The sequence below is a fragment of the Balaenoptera borealis genome (genome assembly GCF_965194805.1).
Source record: "Balaenoptera borealis genome assembly, chromosome: 15".
Taxonomy (NCBI): domain Eukaryota; kingdom Metazoa; phylum Chordata; class Mammalia; order Artiodactyla; family Balaenopteridae; genus Balaenoptera; species Balaenoptera borealis.
The window spans coordinates 23,356,816-23,372,787 of NC_138871.1; the positions used below are offsets into that span (position 1 = coordinate 23,356,816).

General features: G+C 35.9%; 1 protein-coding gene across 1 annotated transcript in view; it reads left to right on the forward strand.

Moving 5' to 3' along the window:
• LRRTM4 (leucine rich repeat transmembrane neuronal 4) overlaps positions 1–15,572 on the forward strand; it is a 428,974-nt gene extending 413,402 nt beyond the window's left edge. Inside the window, exon 3 of the mRNA XM_082356989.1 lies at positions 11,230–15,572. Coding sequence (XP_082213115.1) covers positions 11,230–11,328 — 99 coding nt within the window. The 3' untranslated portion in view covers positions 11,329–15,572. The remainder of the gene's footprint in view (positions 1–11,229) is intronic.
• The last annotated feature ends 400 nt before the right edge of the window (positions 15,573–15,972 follow it).

A 15,972-nucleotide genomic window follows, 5' to 3' on the forward strand; every position in this document is an offset into this window, starting at 1 on the left:
GCTGTGCAAAAGCTTTGAAGTTTCATTAGGTCGCATTTGTTTTTTTTTTGTTTTTATTTCCAATACTCTAGGAGGTGGATCAAAAAAGATCTTGCTGTGATTTATGTCAAAGAGTGTTCTTCCTATGTTTTCCTCTAAGAGTTTTATAGTGTCCGGTCTTACATTTAGGTCTCGAATGCACGTTTAGTTTATTTTTGTGTATGGTGTTAGGGAGTGTTCTAATTTCATTCTTTTACATGTAGCTGCCCAGTTTTCCCAGCACCACTTATTGAAGAGACTGTCTTTTCTCCGTTGTATATCTTTCTGTCCTTTGTCATAGATTAGTTGACCATAGGTGTGTGGGTTTATCTCTGGGCTTTCTATCCTGTTTCATTGATCTATTTCCCTTTGTGTGCCAGTACCATATTGTCTTCATTACTGTAGCTTTGTAGTATAGTCTGAAGTCAGGGAGTCTGATTCCTCCAGCTCTGTTTCTTTCCCTCAAGAGTGCTTTGGCTATTCGGGGTCTTTTTTGTCTCCATACAAATTTGAAGATGATTTGTTCTAGCTCCATAAAAAATGCCATTGGTAATTTGATAGGGATTGCATTGAATCTGTAGATTGCTTTGGGTAGTATAGTCATTTTCACGATATTGATTCTTCCAATCCAATAACATGGTATATCTCTCCATCTGTTTGTATCATCTTTAATTTCTTTCATCAGTGTCTTATAGTTTTCTGCATAGAGGTCTTTTGTCTCCCTAGGTAAGTTTATTCCTAGGTATTTTATTCTTTTTGTTGCGATGGTAAATGGGAGTGTTTCCATAATTTCTCTTTCGGAGTTTTCATCATTAGTGTATAGGAATGCAAGAGATTTCTGTGCATTAATTTTGTATCCTGCTACTTTACCAAATTGATTGATTAGCTCTAGTAGTTTTCTGGTGGCATTTTTAAGATTCTCTATGTATAGTATCATGTCATCTGCAAACAGTGACAGTTTTACTTCTTCCTTCCAATTTGTTTTCCTTTTATTTCTTTTTCTTCTCTGATTGCCGTGGCTAGGATTTCAAAAACTATGTTGAATAATAGTGGTGACAATGGACATCCTTGCCTCATTCCTTATCTTAGAGGAAATGCTTTTAGGTTTTCACCATTGAGACTGTGGGTTTGTTGTATATGACCTTAATTATGTTGAGGTAGGTTCCCTCTGTGCCCACTTTCTGGAGAGTTTTTATCATAAATGGTTGTTGAATTTTGTCAAAAGCTTTTTCTGCATATATTAAGATGATCATATGGTTTTTCTTCTTCAATTTGTTAATATGGTGTATCACATTGATTGATTTGCATATATATTGAAGAATCCTTGTATCCCTGGGATAAATCCCACTTGATCGTGGTGTATGATCCTTTTAATGTGTTTTTGGATTCTGTTTGCTAGTATTTTGTTGAAGATTTTTGCATCTATATTCATTAGTGATATTGATCTGTAATTTTCTTTTTTTGTAGTATCTTTGTCTGGTTTTGGTATCAGGGTGATGGTGGCCTCATAGAATGAGTTTGGGAGTGTTCCTTCCTCTGCAGTTTTTTGGAAGAGTTTGAGAAGGATGTGTGTTAGCTGTTCTCTAAATGTTTGATAGAATTCACCTATGAAGCCAACTGGTCCTGCACTTTTGTTTGTTGGAAGATTTTTAATCAGAGTTTCAGTTTCATTACTTGTGATTGGTCTGTTCATATTTTCTGTTTTTTCCTGGTTCAGTCTTAGAAGGTTATACCTTTCTAAGAATTTGTCCATTTCTTCCAGGTTGCCCATTTTATTGGCATAGAGTTGCTTGTAGTAGTCTCTTAGGATGCTTTGTATTTCTGTGGTGTCTGTTGTACCTTCTCCTTTTTCATTTCTAATTTTATTGATTTGAGTCCTCTCCCTCTTTTTCTTGATGAGTCTGGCTAGTGGTTTATCAATTTTGTTTATCTTCCCAAAGAACCAGCTTTTAGTTTTATTGATCTTTGCTCTTGTTTTGTTTGTTTCTATTTCATTTATTTCTGCTCTGATCTTTATGATTTCTTTCCTTCTGCTAACTTTGGGTTTCATTTGTTCTTCTTTCTGTAGTTCCTTTAGGTGTACAGTTTGATTGTGTATTTGAGATTTTTCTTGTTTCTTGAGGTAGGCTTTTATGGCTATAAACTTCCCTCTTAGAACTGCTTTTGCTGCATCCCATAGGTTTTGTATTGTCGTGTTTTCATTGTCATTTGTCTCTAGGTATTTTTTGATTTCCTCTTCGATTTCTTCAATGATCTTTTGGTTATTTAGTACGTATTGTTTAGCCTCCATGTGTTTGTGCTTTTACATTTTTCTCCCATAATTCATTTCTAATCTCATAACGTTGTGGTCAGAAAAATTTCTTGATAAGATTTCAATTTTCTTAAATTTACTGAGGCTTGATTTGTGACCCAAGATATGATCTATTCTGGAGAATGTTTCTTGCGCTCTTGAGGAGAAAGTGTAATCTGCTGTTTTTGGATGGAATGTCCTATAAATATCAATAAAATCCATCTGGTCTATCGTGTCATTTAAAGCTTCTGTTTCCATATTTATTTTCATTTTGGATGATCTGTCCATTGGTGTAAGTGAGCTGTTAAAGTCCCCCACTATCATTGTGTTACTGTCGAATTCCTCTTTTAGAGCTGTTAGCTATTGCCTTATGTATTGAGGTGCTCCTATGTTGCATGCATATATATTTATAATTGTTATATCTTCTTGGATTGATCCCTTGATCATTATGTAGTGTCCTTTCTTGTCTCTTGTAACATTCTTTATTTTAAAATCTATTTTATCTGATATGAGTACTGCTACTCCAGCTTTCTTTTGATTTCCATTTGCATGGAATATCTTTTCCATCCCCTCACTTTCAGTCTGTATGTGTCCCTAGGTCTGAAGTGGGTCTCTTGTAGACAGCATATACATGAGTCTTGTTTTTGTATCCATTCAGCAAGCCTGTGTCTTTTAGTTGGAGCATTTAATCCATTCATATTTAAGGTAATTATAAATATGTATGTTCCTATGACCATTTTCTTAATTGTTTTGGGTTTGTTTTTGCAGGTCCTTTTCTTCTCTTGTTTTTCCCACTTACAGAAGTTCCTTTAGCATTTGTTGTAGAGATGGTTTGGTGGTGCTGAATTCTCTTAGCTTTTGCTTGTCTGTAAAACTTTTGATTTCTCCATCGAATCTGAATGAGATCCTTGCCGGGTAGAGTAATCTTGGTTGTAGGTTCTTCCCTTTCATCACTTTAAGTATATCATGCCACTCCCTTCTGGCTTGTAGAGTTTCTGCTGAGAAATCAGCTCTTAACCTTATGGGAGTTCCCTTGTATATTATTTGTCATTTTTCCCTTGCTGCTTTCAATAATTTTTCTTTGTCTTTGATTTTTTCCAATTTGATTACTATGTGTTTCGGCGTGTTTCTCCTTGGGTTTTTCCTGTATGGGATCTCTGCGCTTCGTGGACTTGGGTGGCTATTCCTTTCCCATGTTAGGGAACTTTTCGACTATAAGCTCTTCAAATATTTTCTCTGGTCCTTTCTCTCTCTCTTCTTCCTCTGACACCCCTATAATGTGAATGTTGTTGCATTTAATATTGTCCTAGAGGTCTCTTAGGCTGTCTTCATTTCTTTTTATTCTTTTTTCTTTATTCCTTTCCACAGCAGTGACTTCCACCATTCTGTCTTCCAGGTCACTTATCCATTCTTCTGCCCCATTTATTCTGCTATTGATTCCTTCTAGTGTAATTTTCATTTCAGTTATTGTATTGTTCATCTCTGTTTGTTTGTCCTTTAATTCTTCTAGGTCTTTGTTAAACATTTATTGCATCTTCTCAATCTTTGCTTCCATTCTCTTTCCGAGGTCCTGGATCATCTTCACTATCATTATTCTTAATTCTTTTTCTGGAACGTTGCCTATCTCCACTTCATTTAGTTGTTTTTCTGGGGTTTTATCTTGTTCCTTCATCTGGTACATAGCCCTCTGCCTTTTCATCTTGTCTATCTTTCTGTGAATGTGTTTTTTTGTTCCACAGGCTACAGGATTGTAGTTGGTCTTCCTTCTGCTGTCTTCCTTCTAGTGAATGAGGCTATCTAAGAGGCTTGTGCAAGTTTCCTGATGGGAGGCACTGGTGGTGGGTAGAGCTGACTGTTGCTCTGGTGGGCAGAGCTCAGTAAAACTTTTATCCGTTTGACTGCTGATGGGTGGGGCTGGGTTCCCTCCCTGTTGCTTGTTTGGCCTGAGGCAACCCAACACTGGAGCCTACCTGGGCTCTTTGGTGAGGCTAATGGCAGACTCTGGGAGGGCTCACACCAAGGAGTACTTCCTAGAACTTCTTCTGCCAGTGTCCTTGTACTCACGGTGAGCCACAGCCTCCGCCGCCTCTGCAGGAGTCCCTCCAACACTAGCAGGTAGGTCTGGTTCATTCTCCTCTGGCACCACTGCTCCTTCCCCTGGGTCCCGATGCGCACACTACTTTGTGTTTGCCCTCCAAGTGTGGAGTCCCTGTTTCCCCCAGTCCTGTTGAAGTCCTGCAATCAAATCCCACTAGATTTCAAAGTCTGATTCTCTAGGAATTCGTACTCCCATTGTTGGACCCCTACGTTGGGAAGCCTGACGTGGGGCTCAGAACCTTCACTCCAATGGGTGGACTTCTTTGGTATAAGTGTTCTCCAGTCTGAGTCACCCACCCAGCAGTTATGGGATTTGATTTTACTGTGATTGCGCCCCTCCTACTCTCTCATTGTGGCTTCTCCTTTGTGTTTGGATGTGGGGTATCATTTTGGTGAGTTCCAGTGTCTTCCTGTCGATGATTGTCCAGCAGCTATTTGTGATTCTGGTGTTCTCGCAAGAGGGAGTGAGAGCATGTCCTTCTACTCCACCATCTTGGTTCAGGCCCTCCTTTATTTTATTTTTATGTTTTTACCTTTAAAAAATGTTTATTGTTATATTATAACATATACATAAAATTAAATTTATCTTTTTAACCACTTTTATTTTCTAAATTTGAGTATATTTGATTTATAATGTTGTGTTAGTTTCAGGTGAGCAGCAAAGTGTTTCAGTTATACATACATATATATCTATTTTTTTCAGGTTATTTCCCCTTATTACAAAATATTGATATAGTTCCCTGTGCTATACAGTAGGTTCTTGTTGGTTATCTATTTTATATAGATAGTATATATTTACTCTGTATATGTTAATCCTAAACTCCTAATCCCTCCCTTTCCCTTTGGTAATCAGAAGTTTCTATGTCTGTGGATCTATTTCTATTTTGTATATAAGTTCACTTGTATCTTTTTTTTTTTTGTAGATTCCACATATAAGTGATGTCATATGATGTTTGTCTTTCTCTGTCTGACTTATTTCACTTAGTATCTTAATCTCTATGTCCATCCATGTTGCTGCAAATGACATTATTTCATTCTTTGTTATGGCTGAGTAATATTCCTTTGCATATATGTACTATATTTTCTTTAACCATTCATCTGTCGATGGACATTTAGGTTGCTTCCAATTGGTACAACCCCTATGGAGAACAGTATGGAGGTTCCTTAAAAAACTAAAAATAGAGCCACCATATGATCCTGCAATCCTACTCCTGGGCATATATCTGGAGAAAACCATAATTCAAAAAGGTATATGCATCCTAATGTTCATTGAAGTACTATTTACAGCTCTCCTCTTTTAAACTCCCCCCACACTCTTCAGGGAGTCCTCTGTGTACTCAGAGGGACACTGGGGTTCTATTTCTTTAGAAGCTAAGCTTCCTATGGGTAAAGAAAGGAATTTTTTTCTAGTCCTCTCTTCAAAGATGAATCAGCTTTTCAAAACTTTCTTCTCTACACAGGGGCTCAATTTCAGCCCCATCATCTGGTACATGGAGATACCTTCAATGTGGACATCATTGAACACAGCCCACAGGGCCTATGTGCAAATACTACATCTTGGTTTCAGATCCCACTTCTGTACTTGCTTTCCATTCTTACTGCATTTATGGCACCTGCCCCCCTTCACCAGATCAGTTCTGTATTAAAAGACATATTTAACAGTATTTAAAATTTTCATGTGTTTATAGCCAAATTTGGAATCATTTTGATTTATCATAATCCCCATGTTGTCCAAAAATCTAAAAAAAATTATTATTTGTTTGATTCTATCCCTGGTTATTTCTCAAACTACATAAATACAATTTGTATTAGAAAATATATACCTTATCTTTTAGACACTTCATTGTAATTAAGTATAATTTAAAATTCTATTTTTTTTAAATCCCATGAATATCAGATTTTTACTCAACTTTAGGCTTGCATACGACTTAGCAAAGAGTAAATTTTTTTTCTAAAAGTTAAACAATAATTTGTGAAATCATAGAAAGCTAGAATATATAAAGAATTTATATGCAGATGTTTCATTCTCCTTCCCTATTTATAGCTAAAATAAAATTTTACGTTAATGTTGCTCTGCTGCTATGTAACTTTTAGCTGTTTTTAAATTCAGCAATTAATTAAGAATTACCTCCCATGTTAGTTGACCTAGCTTTGCACCATTATTGTTAATGGATGCCTAGGAGTGCCCATCATGTAGATTTACATTAAAACTGAGAGTTAAGTGTTCAAGGCGCAATACAAATCATATCTTACTTACTTCTCACAAAAAATTTCTGATAACAATCTGATACCATGATTATACCCATTTTAAAGGGTCAGAAACTGAGTTTTATAGTGGTTAAAAATTTTTCATAAGAAACTTTTGCTATGAAATTTCAGAGTCCTGAACTGAAACAGTTCTCTGATTTCAAATCCCATGTCCCTAACTCTTATTATGCTGTGCAGAGTCCCATCAACATTCATATAACTAATCTTCTATTCTTTAATATTTGTTTACATACTTCATATTTTTTCTCTTATGAACAGCTATGCTAAACATTCTTAAGTATAAATGTAAACCACCTTTGTAAATATGTCTATTGTCTTAGTATAAATTCTTAGAAGACAGAGTGTTGAATTAAATGGCTAATTTTATTGCTTTTAATGCATCTTGGCAAGTTACTATCCATAAAGTTTTTACTAATATACACACTTGCTTCAGCAGTTTAAGAAAGTGCCTGTTTTCCTATGTTCATGCCAATGTGAATTCTAATCAGCCTTTTTTCTTTGCCAATCACCAATTACACTGTCAAAACCCAGAGTTTATGAAATGCACTTTTAAAATAAAATTATTTCATTATTGTTTAGGTTGGCCATTTATTAATTGTTCAATTGCAATTTGTAAAATTCTTCTTGTTATTGAGGGATCAAGTGCACAGAAGGTTGATTAAGAAAAGAAATTACACTCTAAATAGTTTGTCTCTAGGATGGATCATAAAGCATATTTAGGTTAAGTCTGCAATTGTTCAACATGGAAACTAAAAAGAGAAGAAAGTTACATAGCTCTGCTAATATCACAACTTTCACAGGAGTGCCAGGAATAGAAATAAGTCCTCATAAAGCCAATTCAGAACACTTTCCACTATCTTACAACTCCTTTGAATTTCATGTGAATTGTTGTTGATTTTAGTAATTAGAAAGTTTATAATTGAAAAATATTGAGAAATATAGCAATTTATTTTAACCTTCTGTGAAATAATTCTGAAAGTTCTAAGATTTTTTTCTTAAGCAGAGTATCTTACAGTATATTTGGAGTGATGAATTAAACTGGATGTCAACTGTGAACCATAAGCTTTTAATAATTAAATGTTTCCTTTGTCACTAGGGACAGAAAAAGTGCACTCTTTAAATCAAGAGAATAATTATTTTTCCTGACAAGACTTCACTGTGCTTGACTGAGATTTTAGAATGCATATGTATGAATTGACAGTTTGCATTTGCTGTGTTTTCCCCTAGGTGATATCTAAAAGTGTTTGTAATTTTTAGTTTTAATGAGAACAGAGCCCATTACCCCTAAAAATGTTCTTTTTGCTCAAAGAAATATTCCACCTGGAAAACCAATATGAAAATATCTCATCATGAATGAAAATTCAGCTTTTAAATAAGGCACGTGGGTCTTTAATTTGAGACATAGTAAAATAGCGATTTCTGCATCCCTATTCATGGTTAAAAACTATATTTTTCTTGGCCTTTAAAGAGAGAGAAAATGGCTCAATTTTTTTTGTATTAAATTTACATGAGTTAGTATTTCTCAGATTTTTAAACTTAGAAGCTGTACGAAATACTCAGAGAATTAACTTCACTGAAGACTATATACTTACGAAGCAAGGTGACCATCCTTTTAAGTATGTGAAAAACTGTTACAGAAAATGTGGGCAGGGAGGCATTCTCCCCTCATCTTTAGACAACACAGTCATAGCATATTGACGACTGCAGAGTACAGCACTAATCTTCAGTACCTCTTTCCCCAGAAGGCTCAGTATTGCTTCTAATGGGGAGGAGGTCCTCTGTGAGCATTAACGGTATTAAGAAGCCACCTCGGTGCAAATTTGAAGACAGGGGAATCTTAGAGTAAATATCAAAAAAGAAGGATAGAGTTTGAATAGGAGAAAAATAATGAAAAATTGGCACTTATTGAGTAGTTACTCATTATTCTCATTATTATATGTGTCTCTCATGAATTGGCTCATTTAAATCACACAGCAAGCCCTTGATGTGTAATTGCTATCTCTATTCTGTGAATGAATAAACTAAGATATAAAAAGTGAGGAGCTATGCCCAAGGTTCCAGGTCACGTATGTGGTGTACCTGGGCAATGAGGCTCTGGAGTAAGCAAGGAAGTGCTCTTAACACCGTGCTCTCTGGCCTCTGCTGGGATCAAATGGCAGCCCCACATGACGTCCTTAAGGATACCAGTTAAGCATCTCTGTAGGCCCAAATTAGACACCCTTTAGGAATTTTGACAATTCACAAAAGGAATAGAGGTGAACAAGGTGGTATGAAGCCAGGACATCAATTAAGAAATTTAAGCAGAGAAACCTGAGTTACATCAAATTTCTTATTTTTTCTTTGCATTTTCCAGATGTTGGTTAAATTTTAGATCCATTTTGTCTACATGCTTATCCCTTTAAGATACCCAATTGGGTAAGATTCCATGAAAAGCATTACTGAGATAAATGTCTTCCTGTTTCAAAATATTAAATTAATCAACCTTAATATAAGAAAATACTGAGTAGGATACAAAGCCTTTATACAAATTGATTTGATCTGGGTTAGAGTCAAATAAGAAAACAAAACCTTTCTGTTTCTAAATGTACTTACAATACCTAAGGGAATTACAATCTGCTTTCCATTATATGATATTTTTTAAAGTGTGTAAGTGTGTTCAACTTGTTGAATAAATGGGAGGTGAGACAAAGAGAAAACTAACTTTAAGAAAATGATGGAGAAAAACTCCAAAAAGAAAGATTAGAGCAATAGAAGAGGATGTAGCAGTTGAGGGGTGGTGGTGGGAGGAAAAATATGACACACTGATTTGACTTAAAAATATGATTTTAATTTACTTTTGAATAATATAAAGATATGGTATACAATTTAAAAGATGAAAATGGCATCCAGCCACCTCTGTTCCTGAGCCAGTCAAGCTGTTCTTTTAACAGGCAACTCTTATATTATTTTCTTACATATTCTTCTTCAGTCACATAGGAAAACATTATATATAAAAAGATGTATGTATATAGGTGTCTAGTTGAACCTAGAGTAACACTAGTTTGAACTGCACTGCATGGGTCCACTTACAGGTAGATTTTTTTCACTAAATACGTACTGCAATACTACATGATCCATGGTTGCTTGAATCTGCAGATACTGAGGAACCTCCTAAACAGAGGGCCAACTATAAATTATACATGATTTTTGACTGTGCAGGGGGTCAGTGCCCCTAATGGCCCCGCTCCCTGACGTTGTCAAGGGTAAACTGACATGTTTTTCACACCATGTTTTTCTGAGTCTAGAATCAAGAGTTGTATTAGTAAGTACTGTAGCCCCTAGACACAAAGGTAGTGAACATTTGAAATACAGCCAGTGTGAATTGAGATGTGCTGTAAGGGAAAAAATACACACTGGAGTTCACAAATTTAATATGAAAAAAATGTAAAATATCTCAATTATTTTTACTGTAGTAAAATATGGTTTTAATTTTTAAAAAATTTGTTCAATGTGGCTACTGGAAAATTTAAAATTCCATATGTGGCTCACATGTATCTCTCCCATTGTATTTTTATTGAATAGCATTCATCTAGATCTTTCATTAACTTCACAGATTCCCTGGTCTATTAAAGAAGAGCCAGAGGCTCACAGGGTCTCTTCATGTAAAGAAAGAGTGTGTGTTCTATTGTGGATTCTTGCAGATACATACTTACAGAATATATCTGATCTGTGAAAAATGTGAAAACCATGTTGTCCAGAGGCATAAAAACCTGTCTGAATTTTCATTAAGGAGATTGATTTCTAATGTACCATGCTTCTAGGAAACTTTAAAGGAGAAAGAATGTGAGAACTTCTGAATGTGACTCTGTGGACAGGCACTCATTAGGGGCTGCCTGCCTCATTGGTGAGCCCTGAGAACCTACCTTCCAGAGTCTCACACCTCACTGAACTTGGACTCCCAAGCAGTCACACCAATCATTTTCTGCCTCACTCCCCCTCCTGCTTGATAGAGCTCTCTCTCCTTGGATTTGCCAGGGAGGCCATATAGCCTCACTTACATACATTATTGACGTGATAAAGACAAACAATGCGTCCTTTGGGACTATTTTTTTTCTCTAAATGAGGTTGAAAATTTGTATTTATTACCAGTTAATTTGTACATTAATTAACTAAGTACATTAATTCAGCTTGTACTATGTTCATGATCTGCAGTTGGTTGAATCCCCAGAAGCTGAAACCCGGGGAACCCGAGGACTGAAGGGAGGGATTTCAACATCCTCTGTATTTTTGTCAGGGGGTGTTTGTCCTGGAGCCAGTTCCCTGGGGATACTGAGAGATGATTGCATTAGGAATATCTGCTGTAAGACTGCTACACTTTACTTCCTACCCTTTGTTTCCTCATTGGATTTTGACCGTAGAAAATCCTTGATGCGAGTTCACTAACAGCTTGTGAATTGCTGCAACTGTGTACTCAAAACTGAGTTTTGAACCATCAATTGCAGGTGATTTTTCTTTACCTTTTTTCTAGTTCCAAACCAACCCTTCTCTCCTCTCCTGTCACCTGTTTGTCTTTCTAGGTGCCTGATTCCTATGTTACAGCACTGCAACTAGTTGACCTTTCACTTCATTTCCATTATTCAAATGCAACAGAATTACCATTTACAAAAGTAAGTTGACTAATGTGTGTTTTGGGCATTGACAACTAGATGTATATGTTGTTTTTTTAAAAAAAGAAGAAAAATAAGATGTGGAGAGGTTAAATTCCTCACATTCTTAGTGTAGCAATTTAAATAAAAGTCACACATATTTATTTCCCTATTCATTTTCCACCATCATTTCAAGGTATGCCAAATAATTTTCATTTTGCAAGACCGCCAAGGCCAAGCCATTCTCAGGATGCATTTGCCAGGCTGAAATCAATAGCAACCCAAGGAACAGCTGATTGCACATGTTCATGAGGTACAAGTTAGAAAGGAAGGTAGATTCTATAAAGTAAGTGGTTGCATGCCAAGAGGTGGAGCCATAGAGTTGGTGCCAAAGCATGTTAACCATTTTCTAAAAATGGCTAATAAAAATCATTTATATTGAATGCAAAGTACTATATAAATTAGGGGAAATCTTCCATTTAGAAGCCCTCAAAGTTTAAACAAAATTTTAAAGGTAAAAAAAACTATTCTATCCATAATTAGATTAGTATTTCCATTTTATTTACACAGTTGGCACATTCTTGTGTATGCCTCCTTACAAATTATCCAATTCATATCAATGTTCTTTTTTTTAATTTCTATTTATTTTTTTGAATATTCTCAGTTGAGTTTAAGGGAGAGCTTTAACTGAAGACATCAGTGCTTGCAAATAACTTTTAAGTAATGTTTGCAACAGTACAACAGAATGACTAGATGAAATTTGGGGAAAATAAAAAGAAGTTTAATGGTAGATGGGAAAGTGCTGAAGCCAGGGAAGAAAAAGTTGTCTGAGTGAGAAAGCAAACCCAAATTAAGAGTCCTGGTAACAGGATAAAAAGGTGATGATATAATGTACGTGACAGATTTTTCTAATCACATGAAAACAAACCACTCAGAGTCCACATAGAAACACTGTGCCATTAATTTTGCTCTGCTCTCTTGCACACTAACAGTTCCTGTCTTAATTAAATGTGCTCCCAGGACATATGTTTTATTGTCTGAGCTGGGCCATTAGATTTGATATACAGTACTTGTGACTCTTGTCATCTGGGATGGGAAATCCTTCTTGCAGGAGTCTTCCCTGAGTATAGGATAGCAAAGTATCATATTTTATTGGCAATAAACAGCAGGTGTAAATATAGAAACCAACAACATTGAAACCATTCCTTTGAACTTTGTATGCTTAAAGATATGGTGGAAAAGAAATATATGTGTAGAAAATAATACGTTTAAGTTCACCCATCCTTACATTAATGCAGTAGTCTTTTTATTCTCTGGAAAAGTTGTATAGTTTTTTAAATTGAAAATTTTATTAATTATTATGAAATCAGATACTGTCATCTAATGACTACTTTTATTATTAAATTAATTTCAATTAGTTTGTCAGATAAACTGCCTCCTTCTATTTTTTCTGTATGGAATAAGGTATTGCTCAAGTAATCTTTGTCAAGAAAGGAGAAGAATGTGTGAAAGAGGAAAGATTCTTAATTTTTTATACTGTCTGAATAAGTGGCTTAACTGGATAAAGGAAGTTATTTAGGACTGATTTAATGCTTGGAAATTTGAATTGGTTCCACTCTAAAATAGAAAGTGTCCTTTAAGGTGAAATTACAAAATATTAGTGAAACGTATTTTATTTTCTAGAATCTCTGTGTTCTACCTCATAGAAATCTCTGGCTTTTAAAGGAACTAAAGGAAAACATGACAGCAATGGTAAAAGAAAGTTTCAATTGTTGTTAACCTAGTCTAAAACTTGAGGGTCTTCCATTCCTAATTCTCAATGACCCTGAGTTGGAACAGGGCCCTTTGTTTCATAGAAGTCCTTATAGTTCAGCATCTCAGCTTAGTTTGACTTTTCAGTTCTAAGGTTAAAAGAGGATAAACATGGCAGCATGTCTCTAGCATCTATGCTGTGCTCTGCCCACAAGCAGATGTAAGCACTCTTGATCCTGAAACACTTTTTAAGCTGGAGTTGAAATTGTTTGTTGAAAATACAAAGTATTATAAGAGTTTGTGTTTATATCCTCATTAAAATTAGACATGAAACCCTTTACTATTGTAATTCTGTTGCCAGTCCTTAGATTCTTAATTGTTGCAGAATAATATGGAGAACAGGATCTTATATTTGTAGGGATAAAGGTGCCCAATTATGTAGTGCTTAAAGGTTAAAAGTAGGGTCCAAAACTAAATAAGTAAATATACACTGAAACAGGAGGTTAAATATATACCATCAACTAAGAAGGTCTGAATATAGATTTTAAAAGGCCACATTTTTTTTTCCTCTCTCTAATTTCTATTTATTTATTTATTTATTATTTTTGGCTGTGTTGGGTCTTCGTTTCTGCGTGAGGGCTTTCTCTAGTTGCGGCGAGTGGGGGCCACTCTTCATTGCGGTGCGTGGGCCTCTCACTGTCGCAGCCTCTCCTGTTGTGGAGCACAGGCTCCAGAAGTGCAGGCTCAGTAATTGTGGCTCACGGGCCCAGTTGCTCCGTGGCATGTGGGATCTTCCCAGACCAGGGCTCGAACCCATGTCCCCTGCTTTGGCAGGCAGATTCTCAACCACTGCACCACCAGGGAAGCCCCAAGGCCACATTTTTAATATTGTTTACACACTTCAAGCAGATGGAGGACTGTAGATTAAAGGTGATGGGATTTGAAAATCTTTGGTCTTAAATTTTCTTGGCAGAAGGAGAGTCTTTGAAACACAGTAATAAGACTGCAAGAATGCATAAGCAATGCTCTCAGGATATTATCTTCTCTTACCCAAGGACACATGCACATTTTATGAGAAAAACTCTGATGACAACTAAGGTTTCGATTCTTTGAAATATTCTTCTCTATATCATTTACTGCTTTTGTCATGAAATTAATACAAATGTACTATATCACATTATAAAATATAGATGAGGGGAAAAATAAAAACCACAAGGCTTTCTCATGTTCAAAGACTGTTTTTGTTTGTTTTTACTACTCTTTGTCAATTTCTCTGCTCTTTACTTTTGGACTTTCTATTCCATGAATATGGCATCTTTCCTAGCTTTTTACTCTCTGCCTGTTATCTTTATCATTTCCTATTAATGTTGCCAGTCTTTCTTGCTGGAATTAATATGTTTAGACATTCTTTTCAAGGCCATAAATTGGTTTTCTACACATTTTATTTGCTGCACATTATTTGCATTATTTCATGTTTAAAATTCTTCCAATCATATTTTCATATCAGAGCACATATTTCCAATCTTACTCTTTCTGAAGTTAATAAATCCAAAGTCTTCTCAAATCTCCCTGAGAATGACAGTTTTCTAGTGGTCCTTCCAGCAAATCTATTGCTTTGAAATATATTTGCTTTTCTTCCCCAGATATTTTCTCTTTAGAATTACTAAATCTCTTTATATGACTTGTGCTATTTTTTCTCTTTGATTGTCTCTCAATATGATAGTCTATAGACTATCATAGTTTGGAAGCTAAGCGGAATTCTACATATGTGTAACTCTCTATTCTAATTTCACAGTCATGTAAAAAAGAAGGGAAAAGCTTAGCTCTTCTGAAGTGTTATTTTTCTAGCACTGAAGTCCTATTGCTTCTATCAGCAGAGTTCAGTAGAACTGTAGATGAAGGCAACTGCGGCAGACAGTCTTATCTGTGGACCAGTTTCTCTTCTTTGTAATTCATGTCTGGCTCTATGTTTCCTTCTCTACCCAGCATAACTATTCTCATCAGAAACTGGTGTTATTTTTGTTCTTGCGTAAGTGTGGTGAACACTTTGATGTGCTCCCAAGTCTCACTTCAAGGAAGGACCTGTAGCCTGCTTGTTGGGGGTATTGTCAGAAAGCAGCCTTCATGTATCAGCTCATTCAGGAAGTGACTTAATTGTAGAAAGCCACATTGTCCAAAGTCACAACCCTTCCCAGGATGATCCACATGCAGTGACCAATTGATGTAAGGTCATAAAGTCCTGGACATTTTGGCTCACTTCAGGACAACTCAGAAGGACAATTTATATCCAGGCCTTCCCACTGAGTTGGCCAAACCTATAACTGGACCTTCATAACAACTTAACTTCTCCCAATGCTACACTGTTGTTCTTTTCCTCCTTTCCAAGGGCATTTCATAATAAAGATCCTAAATATTAAGCTCTGTTCCTGAATCTGCTTCCAGAGGAACCCACCCTGCAACAGTTAGTTACGTGAAATGACCACAGGTATTTTAACTATGTGTGAATGCACAAACCTAGTGAATTTATGGGAAATACATTCAGTATCTAGATCTAGCCGCAGCTGATTGTCCAACATCTTCCTTACAATTTCACCCTTTGCTTCTAAAGCTAGCAGTTGGCAATGAAACTCCTTTAACAGTTTTGTCCCTTTGTTTTCCCTCTGGGCTCTTATTTTACACATTGTGAACAATGAATTGTTTGGCCCTTCCCTAAATCCAGCTTCTCCTTCTTTATATCTTGCAGAAATTCTGAAAAGCTTCTGGCTTGTGGATGATAAAATTGTCCTAGAATCTTATAGTTTTATAGTTTGCTTTCTCTGTTTTTCTATACCACTGATTATTTTCATTGAAGTTTTTGAGAGAAGGGGAAAGCTATAAGCATGAGCTCAGATCACCCATCTCTAAGCAAATGCCACAGACATA